Here is an 18501-nt window from a genome sequence, read left to right as displayed (position 1 = left end):
TTATTATTATTATTATTGAGTAAATTTAATAACTGGAATAGATATGGGCAATATCGAGAAGCAAACATGAAATCATGCAGATTAGCGGTAGATCCAAGTTGTTGGGTGAGGACGCAATTGCTCCATAATAATGTTTTTTTTTTTACATGAGTATAAATAATATTTATTTTTTATCTCCATTAAAATAGTTAGTTTTGTTCGATCCCATAAAACACTTTTTTTAAAATGAATGTAAAAATTATAAGAATAAAAGGAAGAATAAATTGATATACCTTACAAATTTTTTATAGTATTGTCAATGAAAAAATTATACAATATTTTAAAAATATGAAAGTATGTGAAGAAGAATTATAATTTGCAAAAAGAAAAATATTTTAGATTTATTTCCTACATATTGTGTATTTTTTAAAAATTTGTAATATTTTTTTCTATGGAAATATTATAAAAAAAAATTGTCCGTTAGAAATAAAATTTGGATCTGTCACTGTGTACAGGACACAGCAGCAAATTAAATGGATATTTTATTTATATTTTCCTTTCATTCTTCCTGGAATATCTTGGGAGTAATATGTTTCGAACTGACCGAGCTCTACTTTTTCAAATTTTTGGGCAATTTTCATGTAGAAGCTTATGAATTACTTCACCTTACTCAAACTTAATTTGCCAAGAAAATTAGTGTTTAAACAATTTACTAATTACAAACATCAGCTTAAACTAGTAAGAAAATTCTTAATTTGTTTCTGTACAACTAGATAGATACAAAGAAAAGTATCATAAAGATTGGCTAATATCCGCACTCTAGCTCTTAATCAATTCTGTCCTGATCAATAGACTCCACTAATCATCATGGAATATTGAGAAATCAGGTTCCGTGGGTTTGAACATCTTAGGCATCTTCAAACTACCAGCATCTGGAAGATTAATAGTCACCTTTTTAACTGCCCCTTTCTTAGTGTTTGCAGCGAATTTCGAAGCCAAAAATGTGGCCCCAAAATTCTGAGCATGCCCTGCCATTGAACTCTCACCTGCACTACCTTCTTCTTCATCATCATCTTCCATTACATTTGTGTAGTACAAGTTCTCCTTCTCCAGCAACTCCATCGCCAATTTCCTCTTGCGGTGGCGTCTCCACGCAGCTTGTATAAAATGTGCCCCCCAAGCCCTCCACTGATGCGAATAGTACCTAAACCGAAAAATATATTTGTTACTTAACACTTAATGATAGAGAAAAAATAAAGTATGATAAGTGATATGATGTAATAGAAAGAGAAATGAAGAAAAATAAGACACATTGATAGAGGTATTTAAAATAATGAGATGTTTAAATATCATTATTCATCTACGAAGCACTGACACGGCCACGGACACGGACACGTACACATGGACACATGTAATATTTAAAATATAAAACGTAGTACGGGTGTCATGTCGGTGTTGGACACTGACACAAACGCATGTGGAACACCGAACAGAACAAAGCAAGAGACCGGAGTGTTCGTGCTTTATAGTTACTCATACCTAAAAGCGTGCTGCAATTTCTTACTGTGGAGGCGCTTGAATTGGCTGGCGACGAATTTGAGGTCTTCGGCTCTTAGGGCAAATGCTTCCACTTCGGTGAGAGTCTTGACTGTCTGAGTGGAAGATGGAAGGTTGAGACTTGATGAGGAGGGCATCAAGGCCCATGTTAGCAATTCTTCACCGCAAAAATCACCAGGTCTTAGGGTGATGGAGTTGAAGAATCCTGTTCTTCCACCATCGGTAGTGGAACTCTCTACTTGCCCTCTGATGATGAAAAGCATTTCTCTCACTGGATCTCCTTCGCGGACGATGAATGTGTCTTTTGTGTTTAACGATGAAACAAGGCGTTCACATATTGCATCTAGAAGCTGGTCATCCATTTGGCCAAAAAATGGAACCTAAACACACAACAATTAGAAGATGCTACACCTTGAAGTTCATAATGTTGTTTTTTTATTTTTTATCAAAGAAAGAAAGGTTTGGTTCCTATAATTTTATTATTTATATTTTTTAATTTTTATAATTTTAAAATGTTCTTTTAGTTCTTATAATTTATATTTTAATTTTTTTAGTTCCTGTAATTTAAAAAAGTTTTTTAATCCTTATAATTTATATTTTAATTTTTTTGTCCTTATAATTTGAAAGTGATTTTTTTAGTCCTTACCATTAAAATATGAGTAATATTATTCATTATAATTAACTATAAAAATATTAATAATTAATTCGTAATTAATTTATAACAAGATAATTTGTAATAAAAATATCGTTCATAATTAATAATTAATTTGTAGTTAATTATTTATATATATATATATATATATATATATATATATTTTATAATAAGATCTAAAAGATAATTAAAATACAAATTATAAAAATTAAAAAAATTATTTTTAAACTATAGAGACTAAAAGAGAATTAAAATATAAATTATAAAAACTAAAAGATCACTTTTAAATTTTAATGACTAAAAGAGAATTAAAATATAAACTATAAAAATTTAAAAAATCACTTTTAAATTATATAAACTTAAAAATACAAACAGTAAAATTAAAGGATCAAATAAATAATTTAATCTTAAAAGAAAATAATTTAAAATGAGACCGGCGATTTAAGTGCAAAACTGCAATCTAAGTTAATTTGGAACGTATGTAAAATCATTTGATATGTGCTACCATTAATTTAAGGTATATTATTTTTGTCAAAAGAATTAAATAGTATTAGAACAACTCATCATGTTAAATTGTAACTTAAGTCATATATACACATTATTTTCATCTGATAAGAAGTGATATATACTTACTCGACGAACAATGTCGAGACAGAGATGCCTCTGAATCTGGCGGCGAAGGTCCAGAGGCAAAGCACGCAAAATGGCTTCTTCGTCTACTCCTCTGGTGGCAAGCCATTTATATTGAACAAACCTGCGAACACGTTGTTGCAGTTCTGGTGGAAGCTGACGGTGATTCATCCACTCTTCTGTGTCTTTCTGTTTAAGTCTCCACTCTTCAACTTTAGCAGTTGAGGATTGCAGATAATTCTTTTTTCCAAAATTGAAAAGGACAAAATCAAGAAAATTGTTACTAACAATTTGCCAACCTTTTTCTTTTTTCAAAATGTTAGGAGCACATTTTCTAAAATAGTTTTTTGAATACACTTTTTTATCATTGACCAGAATTTAATGAAATTATAAGATTTTATAGGTTTCATTTCTTATGTTATATGTTATATTTATGATTTTGTTGTTTTTAATAAGTTTTAATCAGATGATAGAGTATTTTTTTTTATACATTCAGATGATAGAATATGTAAGAATATGTTGCAAGCATTCTTTTTTGTGTTTTTTTTAAAAGAGTAGGGTTTTTAACATTTTACCTGCATGTTACCAATGAGATGCGCAAACAGAATTAGACCTGCGATGCATATGAAACTGGAAAACAATGTTTCACCACTGTAAGTGCTAGTCTGAAGATTTTGCCCGTATGAACTGCACATGGGAAAAAATAAAAAGGGTTCAAAACAAATTAGAGAACCTTAAAAAGTTAGAGCTCACTACTAAGGATCTATTTAGGGAAACTTATCCATAAATACTTACAGAAAAAAAAAGTTGAAATGAATTTTTTATAAAGTCAAATTAACTGATACACAGACTATTTTTATAAGAAAAATTATATAAGAAAACTTTTACAAAATACAAATTAACTTATGATGAAGTTTTTTTTTTTAAAAAAAGAAGTGATTTTGGATAAACTTGCATTGCCTAAAACCTTAATACTACTAAATATTTTGTATATTGGTGTCTTCAATTTCAATCCAAACTTAAATCAGAAACTCATATTTGACATCGAATATGGAAAATATACCTTAGATTCTTCAAACCCCACCAGAGGCAGTAAAAGTATTTCTGAAAGAATCTTGATGAGGAGACATGATCAGTGAAAGCATCAGCGAACATTCCAAACTGAAACTCGTTTTTGTCATTGAGGGCATCGCAATCACTGAGAACTCTGGTTCGTTTGAACCAAGCTTGCCTTTCGTAGTTGGTGATGGTACCACAGTCGAGAAACGAAGGGTTGCAAGATGGAGAATGCGTTCTGTTCATCTCCTTTTTGCATGTTATTCTCCAACACTCGTACTGCCGCTGAATTGACGAAACGTACCATGAAGCTCCTAAAACCTGCACTGAAAACACATTAGTGTTTTAAACTGAGATATTACATTGCTTTAACAAAATTATTTACGCCAACATTTTATTTTATACAATTTCCATATCTTTTTATTATATTATTCATTTTATTTTACATTTCTCTCTCTCTCTCTTACCTTTCACTTATCTATAAAGCATTGTATAAAATTATGAAAAATTCTATGGTATTCTTGAAAATCTAAAGTTTATGGTATCATTATTGAAAAACTCTTCCTTTTTTTTTTTTGTGCTCAAACTCAGTTATTTTTTTTTTGTTGTGCTCAAACTCAGTTAAGTACTAGTCAAATATCAAGTATCAAATTAACAAGTGATTAAACATAAATAATTAATATATTGAAATTAAGATTAATTTATCTTAAGTTTGATTCTTAACGAAAATAATTTTTGATCAGATTTACTTACCTTTTAATTGAATTTCAAATTAATCAAAACTTTTTTTTAATCAAAACTTTTTTTTCATGATGGATCGGAGAATTAAGATAAAAAAATACCAAGTATCAAAATCCTTATATCTAAAATTAATATACACCATTATATCTAGTTAACATTTAAATAAGGAAACTTAACAACTCTCTAAACTCAACATTTAAAAATTATTAATTTTGATTTTGGAAAGTTGTTAAGTTACCCTTATAAATATATGAAAAAAGATTGACATACATCATTATATCTAATTAACATGTAAAAAAGGAAAAGAGAGAAAAGAAAAAAATACATACATTATATAATTAATATGATGTGATAAAAAAATGATATATGTTAATGGAGTGTACAATACTTGGAGCGTGTATTATCACTCTTATTATATATTATTAATTCAATATTTTCTTTAACAGTTTTAAAAAAAAAAATCTTTTGATCTATTTCTCTCTATCTAACTATTATCTTATCACATATTTTTTCTCATGCTTGCAAAATATTTGTACAATTTTTTATAAAAAAAATCCAATTTTAATTTGGTAACTATTGTCTTGAAGACATCTACCTATTTTTTTGAAGGAGATATAGTAAAATTTAATGGCAAGAAATGTATTACTAATTTCTAATTTGGAAATTGGAAGTACTGTGGTGTATGAATAGTTACATGGCTGGCTAGCATGTAGGAACCAAGATTGTATAAGGCCCCTGCCAAGGCAGTTTTGGCAATAAGCCCGCTAGTCTTCAAGATTCTCCGTTGCAGAGGAAAAATCTGGAACAAGCGAGGAATAAACTGAATTAGAACAATCAAGGACAGGGTGTGATTTACATGAGCCGCCGTCGAATCTTTCACTGCCGGAATCACGAACCAGATCACTATCTGCAATTGCATTCATGAAAAGAAAGAATATTATGAACAGAGAAGCTTATATTAATACCCTGTTTCTAAAAATTCAAATGAACCAAATCACCTCTAAGTTTCTTCTATTTCTGTTCATTATTTCTTTTCAATTGAAAAATGAAACCCCACTATGGAATTTTCTCTATTTTAAATAATAGCATGTTGCCTTTCATATCTTACATACTTATATTAATACTTTGTTTCTAAAATTTCAAATCACTCGTCCTATTTGGCTTTTCCTGTGGATAGAAATCACTTCATATTCCACAAGTAAAAAAGGTTTTTATCAATAAAAAATGTGACACGTTTATAGTATTATTTAACTGTTAGCATCATATACCTACATGAAGGTTTTCCTGTGATTTTTATGCATTCTAGTGTCGCTTTTTTTTTCAACTGGGAATATAATGGATTATTAGACAAAGTATCTCTTTCAATTTACTTCAATTCCGTTTTTCTTCTTAATTTTTTTACTCACGTTACTTGTTATATTTTCCAATTTTTCTGTTATCAGTTTTTCTCTCCTCATTTCTTTTATCTGTATCTCACTCCCTTCCCACTCATACAACTCTAAAATGCAGTGTAATTTTAACTTTTTTGCTTTTAAAATGCACGTGTTTCATGTTAATTTTGACAAATGCAGCTCCATCATGCTTCAAGTGCAAAAAATACAAAGTTGCATCCTCCTAGGGCTGGGCATGGATTGGATTTTCAAACATGCAATCCCACATCCATTTGAATGGATTGGATTTGAAATTTAGATTCGATTAAATGGATTGGATTTAAAATCTAGATTCATATTTTGTAAAAAAATAAATTTGGATTTTTTGGATCCACTTTAAATTCAATTTTCAAATCAAATCATTTTTGCCCCATCTTAATTGAGGTAGTTTTCGACCATCATGGGCCGTGTAATTTTTTATAGACTTCAATTAGAGTTATTTTGAATTGACCTTGATCAAGTATATTTTTAATCGATTTTGGTTGGGATATTTTTGGCTAATATCAGTCTAGTCATTTTTAGACTGACATTGATCAGGATAATTTTTTATTAATATGAGTGTATTTCTTCAATCGATATTAATTAAAAATATTTTTTGATTTAAAAATCCAAGAAAATTCTAGTCATCATTGTCGGAAAAATTAGATTGAATTTAAAAATTCAAATAAATATTTAATTCATATTCAATTAATTGGATTAAATTTAAAATTCAATTAAAAAATAGAATTGAATATGAAACAAATCCATTTAAATGAATTCAAAGTGGATTGGATTAGATTGAATATGAATTGGTTTTATATATTTGGATTTTTTACACAAACCAACCTAAAGTTATTGCAAACAAAGTTTTCTGCACGACCTTCACATCAACAAAAATCATAAACAAATGTGAAAAACCTAACCATAACTATACATATTCAGAAACTTAGGAGTTATAAGGTCATTTTAGTGGTGGATGGGAAAAGGAGAGGTTGTTGGAATCGCTTCCTTTAAAAAACAAAACTGAAAAATTAACATTTGTACTTTGATAATAAAAAAAATATTTAGAAACCCTAAATACTTTAACGTTGCAAACGGAATTAAAATTTCACACACACCTGAGGCAGAGGAAGGGTGGCGAGGAGATCAATAGCGAAATCCGACCTGAGGTAGCGCGACGCGATCTGGCGAGGATCGGTGACGAGCTCATTGCGGCCATAGACGCGGGAGAGGGGAGACACGAAAGCTGTTCGGAACTTGAGGACCATGTGGAAGAGGAAGAAGAGGTCGGCGACGGTGCGAGAGAACGTGACGAACACGCCGAGGACGATGTCGGTCTGCATGCAGGCCTTGTCCCCGGTGATGGGGAAGTAGAAGTAGAGAGGGTCCAGGAACAGTGCCACGATGCACACGTAGAGGAACGTGCGGTTCCATCGCGCCACGAACCTCGAACGTGGGTCGAGGATCTGGTACCACCACGGGACTTTCTTCCGGAGGGAGAAGGATTTCGGGAAGCTGCTGAAGTGGGATGAAACTGCGAATCGATAGAAATCGCTGCTCATTGTTGCTTCTTTCTCAAGTTTTTGTTTTCTTCTCTCATTACCAACTATAACCCTCCCCAAATGCAATGTTACGATACAGATTAGTTTCTTGAAAATCGACCACGAAGGGAGAGAGAGAGTGAGAGAGAGAGAAATTCAGAAAATGTGGATGGACGTTAAATGAGGAGGGAATGCCAATATATATAGGAACGTTCATCTTATGTGCATGCATGTGGTTTCGTGGCATGCAGTTTTATGTTTATTTTTTTATTATTGAGAATTACGTTAGTCATCATGGTGATTATTCCTTTATTGTTATTTTTGCCTTTCACTTTTTCAGCCCCAATTATTTTCAACAATATAAAATCACCAACATAAAGAAAACAATACATATTTTCAGTTTTTCTTTTCTTTTTTTCATTTTCATTTTTTTCACTGTAATATATGTAACAGGAAAATTTTATTTTTGTTGTATCCCCACCGCAAACTTAAAAAATTATTGTTTGTCCTAGGCAGCACAACCCTACGCCAAATCTAGGTAGGATCAAGCCATAAGCACCATAAGAATAAATCCTTTAGTTCCAATAAGAGGGATAATATGGTTTTTCACTTTTTAGCTTACAGTGAGCAGATTCAAAGAAAGGGTTAAGGCTCAAAGATGTTAGGTGCTTCTTGAGTGTGTTGTAAACATAATGGAGAGGTTTGTGAAAAAATACTTCAATTGAATTGACTTACATAGATTGAAACTTTGCCAAAATATCTCATAATTAAATTAGTTGTACTCATAACATACTTTAGAAGTATCGTTTCACACTGGCTATACCTCGATTAGGTGTTTGGGGTTAACATTTCATAATGAGAATTAGGCAGAGGATCTAATAATTGAAAAAAAGATTCAGGTACCCAATTAAAAAAATTTAAGAACCTAATTAAAAATTTGATAATAATACCATGACTTATAAAATAATTAAACCTTTCATATTTTAAAACATAAGATTTAATGTTTCTACTATATCTTGATTCCAACTTTCTTATAATTATCATTTATAATTTACAATTTTTGTTTTAGTTATAATTTAACCTTTTATTCTTCCAAAAAAAATTAAACCTTTTATAATTGTTATAAAATAAGGAAAAATATTCCTTTAATTGTATAATAATGTTCAAAGATAAGTGATTAAAAGTTATTATACTAAGATATAAAAGTTGTTATTTTATGTATGGAAATTGTTATTTCATGTAAGAGAGTTATTATTTTATTAGAAAACTTATTCAAAGAGACAAATATTTATTTTACGAAAAGATTTATAAGTTTATGAATGATAGTCAATATTTTATGTGACAAATTATAATTATTTTATTTGAAAAGACATTACCTCATGTAAAAGAAGCCATTATTTTATGTGAGACACCTATAACTGCAGATTTTTATTTTAATACCATATATTATCACCTTATTTTGATGAAAAATGTTTTACTTAAATAAATAATATTCATATTTACCTTAGTTAATATTACCTCTGATCTTTTATGTAAGAAACAAGTTATAGTGTAAAACGCATTATAACTTATTTCTTATAAAAAAACACAAGAGAGTATATTATAATTAGCATTATGTCTTATAGATAAGGAAATTAAGTAACCATATTATACATGTGTGTGAGTTTCTTGTGTATTTGTATATATGCAACCATGTTTGTTAGTATCAAAGACATGATTGATGTTTACTCCTTCAAAATCTCATGGTTTTAATGATAACAAATGTACTAAAATTTGATAAATTGGTCAGACTTATTGAGTATTTTAGGAACATAAATATCTAAAGAGGTTTTGGTATTGTAATTCTTATCCTACTTTAAGTTATGAACACTTTTCTTTACGATCAAGTTATGATTAAATTATGCATCCAATCTGTATTTTTGGACTTTGAAACTTGTTTTCTCTTAAAAGACTTATCTAACATCCAACGTTTTATAATTGAACAAGGCTTCAGAACCTTTGGTGAAAACTAGCATCCAAAGTGCTACACTCTTTTATCGTCCAAATGGTATTAAGACACTAACTCTTTGATTTATACTCAAGTTTTTTTTCGACCTAATTAACTTACAAAGAATATGGTTATACTTTGAATGAGGATGGTTCTACCTGAAAAGTTTGTGTACCTTTGTTCCTTCACCTTTTTCAAAATAACCTCATCATTTAAATTTCAATTGTTTGTTATAAGACAGGACAAAAGCAAAATCAACATATTCTTTACAAAATCATTTTCGTACAAGTAGTGAAGATAACATGAACTCTACTTAGAAAATGATTGCATTTTTGTTTGTTTCTCTCTCCACCTCATGTTGCCACATTGCAGAAAAGACAAAGATCTATGATGAAACAGAAAAATTGAAAGGCTCTAATCCCACAATGGCATATTCTTGAAGCTTATAAATCACGATGAAGCTTGGCAAAAGATAACGTTTGAATCTTGATATTCTTGAAGTGCCTACCATTGTCACTTTTATACAACTTTCATTGTTGGATGATCAAACACTGAGTTCTTAGTGTGTTATTTCTTTTCTTAGTAAAGTTTATTTGTAATCTTTATTGTACATTCTTTATATGAGAGTTTATTAATTTGATAGTAATCATTCAAACTTTTTGTTTCGAAAGCTAGAAGTGACTTAGTAATCAAAGAATACTTGAGTGTTTTTAGTCTCAGGGTGTGATTGAAAGTGTGTCAAAAGTAACCTAGAGAATATTTGTTGTAAAGAAATGGAAGGGAAGAATACTTGTTTTGTAATATGTTTTGATAAGTGGAACTCTTCTAAGGTTGAAGGAAAACTAAACACAACTCACGATTTGAGTGAATTAATATAAATAAAGTGTTCATCCTTATGTTTTGATGTCTTTTACTTGTTTTCTCTTGAAAAAACACCTTTGGACACATGAGTTTTATAACAATTTATTTTGTGAAAACTATTTCCAACTTCTATGGATGATCACTTCAACAATTTGGTTTTTGAATCCATCTATTATAGTTATTTTTGAAAAGTTTTCCATCTTTAAGAAAAAAAAATTTATACCAACATACACTACTACCAAAAAAAAAACTTTTAACTATTTATAAGAATAAATTTAAAATATCTCTTGAATTAGTTGCTTTTTCATAAAAATATCATTATTTTTTAGTCATTTTTCTTAGTTTAATAAATAAAAAATCAAATATATTAATGTATTAAATTCTTTAAGAGTCTAACTTTATGATATATAGAGAACAACTAATTTGATAACCTTATTGACTATTCACATGTATATTCAATAAAAAATTAAAACAATAAATACATTCATAATTTTAGAAGAAGAAGCAACATAATTTAGTACAAATATAATGTTACTGTTTAAATTAACTAATTTATTTCATCCTGTTCAATATAATTAGTTAATTAGCTCTTATATAAAGAATCACATGAAGTATAAGATAAAGCTCAAATCCATTTTAAGATTTTTTTTATTATACTAAGAAATGAATTACACAAAATGGTGAAGTGGTGGGCTTTAATGAAACAAAGTGTGTTAACTAATGATTTCAGGTCTATAAACAATTTTTCCCGGACGTGGCTGTTGGATACAAGGACCCTCGAGTCAATCTTCATATCATAGATGGTACGTACATCCAATATATATATATATATATATATATATATATATATATATATACACATACATCTTAGTATTATCGTGTTATTCTTATTACAGTTGTGTGATGTGTTTTTTTCTTGAAACTAGCAGGAACTCTTTTTTTGAATTCTGTTCCAAGAGAAACCTATGATGCAATAATAGTGGATGCCTTCGGCCCAATAAGTATGTCGCTTCTCTTCTATGTGTTGTTTTTGAATCTTGACAAATGTTGTTCACTCATATATTGTTAAGTAAATACTAATTAATGTCATGTATATGGTTCCAGGGCCTGATCATGAGCTTTTTGAATCTCAGTTCTTTGAACTGGTTTCAAAGGCTCTTCGTCCAGGAGGAGTATTGTGCATCCAAGCAGAGAGTATTTGGTTTCAGTCCTTGGATATTGAAGAACTCCTCACCAAACTTTCAAAGGCTCCACTTATGCATGGACAACTGTCCCTGCATATCCAAGGCAAGCTTCATTCAATCATTCTGTGTCAAATTTATATTTGGATAAAAATTTTAATAAATACTTATAAGAAAAGGAAATACAAAAGTACAACAAATAAAATTAACTTATTTTTATAGGTTAAAATTAACTTCTGTATAAATTAAACTGTTTTTGGATAAGTTAAATGGAGAGTTTCAATAAATAATTAGTTTATGTATAAGTTAGATTTTTAAAAAAATTATTTTATTTTATTTTCTTATTATAAGTACTTAATGAAGAGTGTATTAAAAAAGACCTAAATGAAAATGACATACTACCATAATGACATGAATAGACATAAATTCACCAAATCCTTTTTCTTTGGTGCTTGATGTGACAGAAAAATGATACAGTAAAAGGGTTTCATCATTCATTATTTTTCTTTGTTAGTATTTGATGTGTAGACACAAACGAGACCGAACGTCCTGTTCTATTCCATTGTTTTTGTTCACCCTTTTTAGTAAAACTCAAGTGTATCATTATAAATCATATCTCTAAAACTTACCAAACATAAATTAGAAGCTATTATATGTTATGCCTCTTCCTGTTTTATTATGTCTACCAAGTGTTATATCTTTGGTTTCTTTTCTTCTAGTGGGGTCATTGGTTTCTTGCTATGCTCCACCGAAGGTCCATATGTCGACTTCAGAAATCCAATTAACCCGATCGATCCCGAAAATTATGGCATATCAAAGCAACCCTTGAAGTTTTACAACTCAGAAGTAAGCATGTACATACATATGCCATCTAAATTTTTTATTATTATTACAATAATATTATAAAGAATAAAGTCGATGATTAATTTATATCAAGAAAATTTAACTAATTAGTCAAATCTAACTAGTCACATTACTTAAAGAGATAATACTACTTAGACCAATGACTTATTGGTATATGTCAACTAAAATTTGACATCATTTTTCTGTTTCTTTAAATCTTTTCTATGTTGTGTATCCGTTTCAGGTTCATTCAGCAGCGTTTTGCTTGCCATCTTTTGCCAAAAGTTCTTTTAATTCCAAAGCTAAGAGCACCGCTAAATGGCCGTAATGTTAACAGGACAGACACATGTTCACATAGTTGAAATCATGTGTGCTACGACCGACAACACTGCATGCCTCATTCATACCCATTCCGACAATAATCTTTGAAAACTCATATGTCATTATTGTGCCAGGATTTTTGAAAATTTTGTACTTTGTTATGCTTAAAACGTTCAAGTGTGTTATGCATTCAAAAATAATTCCTTCTTATGTTGCCATTATTCAGACAGAATCAATATTTTATTATTTAATTTATTTTAAGTAAAACATCAATAGTTCTTGCAATCTCTCGTCCTTAATGCCAAGAAAATTTAAATTTAATCCTTAACTTCGACAATTATAAATCAATTTAGTTATTGGCATTACACGAAAGCAATTCAAACTTTGATTTTGGTCATAAATTAATTTTATCCATGACTTTGGTAATGAACTGGTGTAAGATGTTCAACTTTGACTTTGATCAAGTTTCAGGATATTCTCGCAATGGTTTTTCTTTCGGTTGGCGGCAATGGGTTTGAATACATGTAAACACACTTCAACACTCACGTCAGTGATAATTTTGGTAGGATGACACTAAATGTAATAAATACGTAGCTAACACTGACAATAATCTATTTATAAGGATATCCAGAAGTAGTTGAGATGGATTGTTTAGGGTTCAAAACCTCTATTGAGAAGTTTTTATCTATTTAGAAGTAATATGTTATGAGTTTACTCCCTAAGTACTGAGATATGCACTAGATCCTTCTGTGGACTTTAGTTCATTTTTGTTCTCTGAGGAATCTTTGGGTTAGTCTGTATTCTAGGCCGAGGTAGACTAGCTTGCTTGCTTTTGTCAAGTTTGGTAAAATAAGTATTAGTTAATTTAATCTTTAATTTTAGGGATCAAACTAATTCATAGTAATCAAATTCAGACTTTTAAATTGTTTGATTATTTTTTATAATTATTAGAAATCAAATTAATTGGATAGATCAATTTAGGTAAGCCTTCTAAATAAAAAAAAAATAATTAGGAAGAAAATCTTCACTAAAAATAGTCACTCAAATTGTTAATAAAATTTAGTCATAATTAAAATTAAAAGATACTTCGTACTTATAACATTAAAATTAAAAGATACTTAATACTTATAACATGACACTAACCCAAATATATCAATTTTATGAATTAAATTACTTCACAGTTTTGAGAGCTTGTGACAAAATTTATTTATTCATATTATCAAACAATAAAATGTTTAATTATTAATAAGAATCTTAAGAATTAAATTGATGTTTTAGTTCAATCTTTTGTTTTTGAAAAAATTCTTTTGACACCCAAGACCAATTGAAAATTTGAGAGAGATAAAGAAATAAGAAACAAAAATATTTATATAATAGATTATATGTAACTTGATATGATAGAAAAAAAATAAAAGAAAAAATAAGAGTTGTTAGTTTGAGGTTTAAAATAAAAGGTTGCCAAAATATCACCATTTTTTTGAAGAAATTAGTCTATTTATATTATCAACATGTTGAACTGGATCACATGATTAGTACAGTGGTTAAGGTTCCGCTTCATTCACTTGAGTGTAGGACTCGTACTCGATTCTAACATAAGATAAATATTGTAGGTGAACCTGGACAAAAGAATATATTACTATTCGGTAGAAATCATTATATCTAACATAGGATAGATATTGTAGGTGAACCTAACATAATTGCGCTTAACTAACAAGATATCGCAGCTGATTCTCTATTAGATTTCTTCAGTTTTGCCTCTCATGCATAGCGTTAGGATATGACCAAATGATGGAATTTTGCAATCTATCACTGCACCTAGCTAGCTAATTAATCCTAAACCCATGGGAGGTTGGTATGTCTATATCCAAAATTGGCTCAAATGAGTATGAATACATCGATCATGGCTAGTTTGTCTCCATGAAAGTCAGCAATTTGGAAAAACAACTCAACACTAACGGCACTGCACGCATGTTCCTGGAAGATTTTCCCTCCTTATCACGAGAAAATGTTGAACTTTTTTAAGGTTGGTTATATATGTGCATGACATGCATGTTCTCAGTGGTTGAAAGTTGAAACTGTGGAACACACAATGATTGCACAACGTGGAATCAAATCCCCAATTTTGTGTTCGAGATTGACGACCACATCTATGGTCCCTATTAAAAAAAGTGTTTTTTACAAGGCACATTTAAAGTTAGTTGTCGAAAAATCATCATAATTTAAAGGATAATGATAATTTTATAAATATTATTAAAAAATAACATCTTTTATTTTGTTGCATTTAAATTAAATCAATACTAAAAAATACTTCAAAATAAGAACTGAGCTTCACACTCAGTCCCAACCCTACTGCCACACACATTGCAACGAGAACCAAAGAAAAAGAAAGCCTCTTCCATTTTCTGTTTAGTCATTTTACGAGTAACTTTTTTTTGTTTCCGGAGTTAATTATTTATACAGGGATACCGTACAGCTAATTCTACATTAAAAAAATAATAAAATAGTTACAAGAAAAAATTAACAATAAATTACACTCTCATCTCCTTAAATATACACGCGATTATTAATTATTACATTGTCCCCGTCTCTCATGACAGAGTTGAGTACATCAGAATCAAAGACAGAATTGAGTATATGACATTTTTATTCTATTTTCTTTTTTTTTTGTGAATTTTTATTCTATTTTCTGTTAGAGTTTCGTTAGTTTCCGTTTAAAAAGTTATTAAAATATATTTTTTATATTTTATTTCCTTAACATTTATAGTTATTGTGGCACTCTCACCATGAATAATATATAGGCTCCTCTCCTAGAAAGATGCAAATATATTATGCTTTATTTTTAAATTTTTCAATAAAAATAATTTTATGACTAAAACATCTTTTGGCTAGGTTTGGGAGGCCCGAAATGTTGTGGAAGTGAGTAGAATAGGATAGAAGTTATGAACTTCAAAATTTTCACTGGTTTGGGTGGAGAGAAGTACTAACGACCAAATATTTAAATTTTTTGGATGGTCCTTAAATTTGAACTGTTGAAGCAAAATTACAGTGTTACCCCTTCACTCTCCTTCACACAAACGGAATAGAATTCTGTGCACTTGCATACAGTTCCCCTTCTACATCCATTGACCTTGTGGTCATTTTTGGTGCTTAACATGAAGGAATAAAAAAGCTAACACTTCAAAAGAAAATTATAAAAACCAATGGCTCATGTAGATGGAAGGCTTCAGTGTTTATGTATATATGAAGCAAACTATTTTTTAATGAAAATCATCCCGACTAAAACATATTTCTTATGGGATTGAAACAGAATGTTTTGTCTCCCCCTTAGAATTAGAGGGAGAAATCCATGTGAAATAAAGGATAAAATGTACTTTTATTATAATTTCTTTTTTTATATATCAAACCACTTTAATTTAAATATTTTTTCTATTTTCATTCTATTTCTTTTCTACCAAACAACTTCTATTTTCATTTATTTCTCACATATTTCTCTTTCTTTTCTTTTCTCACCTACATACTTTTCCTCCATTTATTTCTTCTCCCCCAACCAAACAAAATTCCTATTTAAATATTATATTTTTGTCTTTTCTTATTTTATGATAAACAATAATCTCTTTTAATAGATGAAAACATATAATTTTTGCCATTTTTTATTTTTCTATAAAAAATATAATAATTTCTCTTAAAAAATATTTTTTAACCAAAAAAAATCATTTGTTAATATATTTGTGCATTTTTTTTTACAAAAGTATGTATTACTAAACTATTTGACTTTTATAATATAATTTCAGTCTAAATTCTTTCTCTATTGAACATCATTTCTACCCTTTTTAGTATACACTACTATCAACAAATTTAGTTAGACATTCCCAAAATGTTTACTTTATTTGCAGCCCCTTATAAGAGAAGCAACGTTGAATTGTTGATGCGTAGATAGGAAGCAATGCCAGGAGCCCTGGACATTGAGTGATTTTATAATAACATGAAAAATAAAAAAAGTAGTATAAATCTAATTAAAAATATTTTTAAATCTTTTATTGAATATTCTTTAACAATAAAGAGAGAAAGAATACAGTAATACTCACATCTATCAAGAAAGAAGGGTGTAATTTATCTTAATGGTATTAAGTTAAATGAAACAAATTATATATATTTTAATAAGAGAGAATGACAGTGTAATAATTGTGTCTCTCTGAAGAAGAAAAAAGTGCAATATACTCAAATTTAAAATTTTATGATTTAAATGTTAATAAATGACTAAATTTTTTTATAATATATTTTTTATCAGCAACGTTTCATAATTACAGTCTAGAAAAATCACTATTATCTTTTTAATTGTTGAATATAAAAAATAAAAATAGTTATTAAATTAACATAATATACAATATTAAAATAATAAAAATCATCGTTCACTATAACAAATAACCTGACTGTTTTATATTCATTATAAAGTCAAATATTCATAGTATTTTTTTATCAGTGGGATAAATTTAAACTTGTAACATCTCTTTTTTTTTTCATTCTTAGTTCATTCTTCTCTACTCACTAGATTAATTTTATATCTCTCAAATATTATCATGAAAAAAGCCTATCATCTTGAATTTTTTATAAAAATTAGATTTATTTAGATGAAATCTTATTCGCCTTAACTTATTTTCACCCCAATAATAAATAACCAAGCATTCATTTTTTTATCTGTTGTGAATTATATATTTATTTTTTCATTGGCATATGCCCATGCGCACAAGCTAGGTGGATCAGATTAGAGCTACCGTGAAGCATCGTCCGACCCAAAATGAGACGCAAGCTATTATTTGGACCATCATCAATCGAATACTTGAAGAATTTTTTTTTTTTAAAAAAAGACAGTTCGCCCTGTTTATTTATATTTTTGTTTATTCATTCTCGAAAACAAACATTTAAATAGGTTCTCAAAAGTCAAAACCAAAATGATAACGTAAAGAATAATGGATTTGATTCATTTTTTCCACGAATAAATTGAGGAATAAAAAAAAAAAACTCATTTCGGAAACTCTTAAGATCTATTGTCATGTATACATGTCTATTATTACTCTTGTGTGTTTACTGTAACTTGTAACTCTGATCTTAACTAAATTTTATCAATTTCTTAGAATCCATCCTTCTTAGTAAACACAGTTATTCCAAATTAATTATTACTTATACTTTATTTAACATTTCCTAATTAGCTTAATGATTAATTAATTCAGAAATTTTTTTAATTGATTTCTTATAGAAGATATTAGATTGGTCTAGTGATAAATGAAAAACAAATAGGTGGAGAAACTGTAGGTTCAAATCTTCTCACTAATAAAAACTAACAATACTAACGATTAATATTTATCAATTATAAAAAAAAATTCTTATCATTCCAATTTATAATTCACTTTTTTAAAGGTAATTTATAATTCACTTATTCAGTACAATTGTTCAAACTTAAAAGTATTAAATTAATTTTTCAATTATTTTGACACTATACATTCCTAAATAATATATTAGTAAAAAAAATAAGAATTAAGATGGGCATAGGCCTCCAGTTTAGCCCAAAAAGAATTAAGATGTAATAAACCTTATTATGAAATTTGCATGTGTAAGAAATTGACCGTCTATTATGTTTTTTTAAGAATGTATTTAATAAATCAATGACATTAGAAATGATTGTTATTAAACTCAATTTTTTCATAACTCTTTTATTTTAAAACACTGATAATGAAGTAGTCCCAAT

The 18501-nt window shown here is 28.7% G+C and overlaps 1 protein-coding gene and 1 pseudogene across 1 annotated transcript; one reads left to right on the top strand and one right to left on the bottom strand.

Annotated features, from left to right (window-relative positions):
• Nucleotides 1–837: 837 nt before the first annotated feature.
• Nucleotides 838–7586, bottom strand: LOC100783672 (probable cyclic nucleotide-gated ion channel 16). Its single transcript, XM_003522323.3, has 7 exons — nt 7143–7586; nt 5310–5522; nt 3882–4195; nt 3394–3505; nt 2822–3058; nt 1519–1916; nt 838–1183 (listed from the first exon to the last, which is right to left on the bottom strand). The coding sequence occupies exons 1-7, from the start codon at nt 7584–7586 to the stop codon at nt 838–840; spliced, it is 2064 nt and encodes a 687-aa protein (XP_003522371.1).
• A 2958-nt stretch (nt 7587–10544) lies between these two features.
• On the top strand, nt 10545–12765 carry LOC100783138 (spermidine synthase 2-like; annotated as a pseudogene).
• The last annotated feature ends 5736 nt before the right edge of the window (nt 12766–18501 follow it).

The sequence above is a fragment of the Glycine max genome, chromosome 4 (genome assembly GCF_000004515.6).
Source record: "Glycine max cultivar Williams 82 chromosome 4, Glycine_max_v4.0, whole genome shotgun sequence".
Classification (NCBI taxonomy): Eukaryota; Viridiplantae; Streptophyta; class Magnoliopsida; order Fabales; family Fabaceae; genus Glycine; species Glycine max.
Note: the sequence above shows the minus strand (reverse complement) of the source record. Positions and strands in the feature narration are given on the sequence as shown.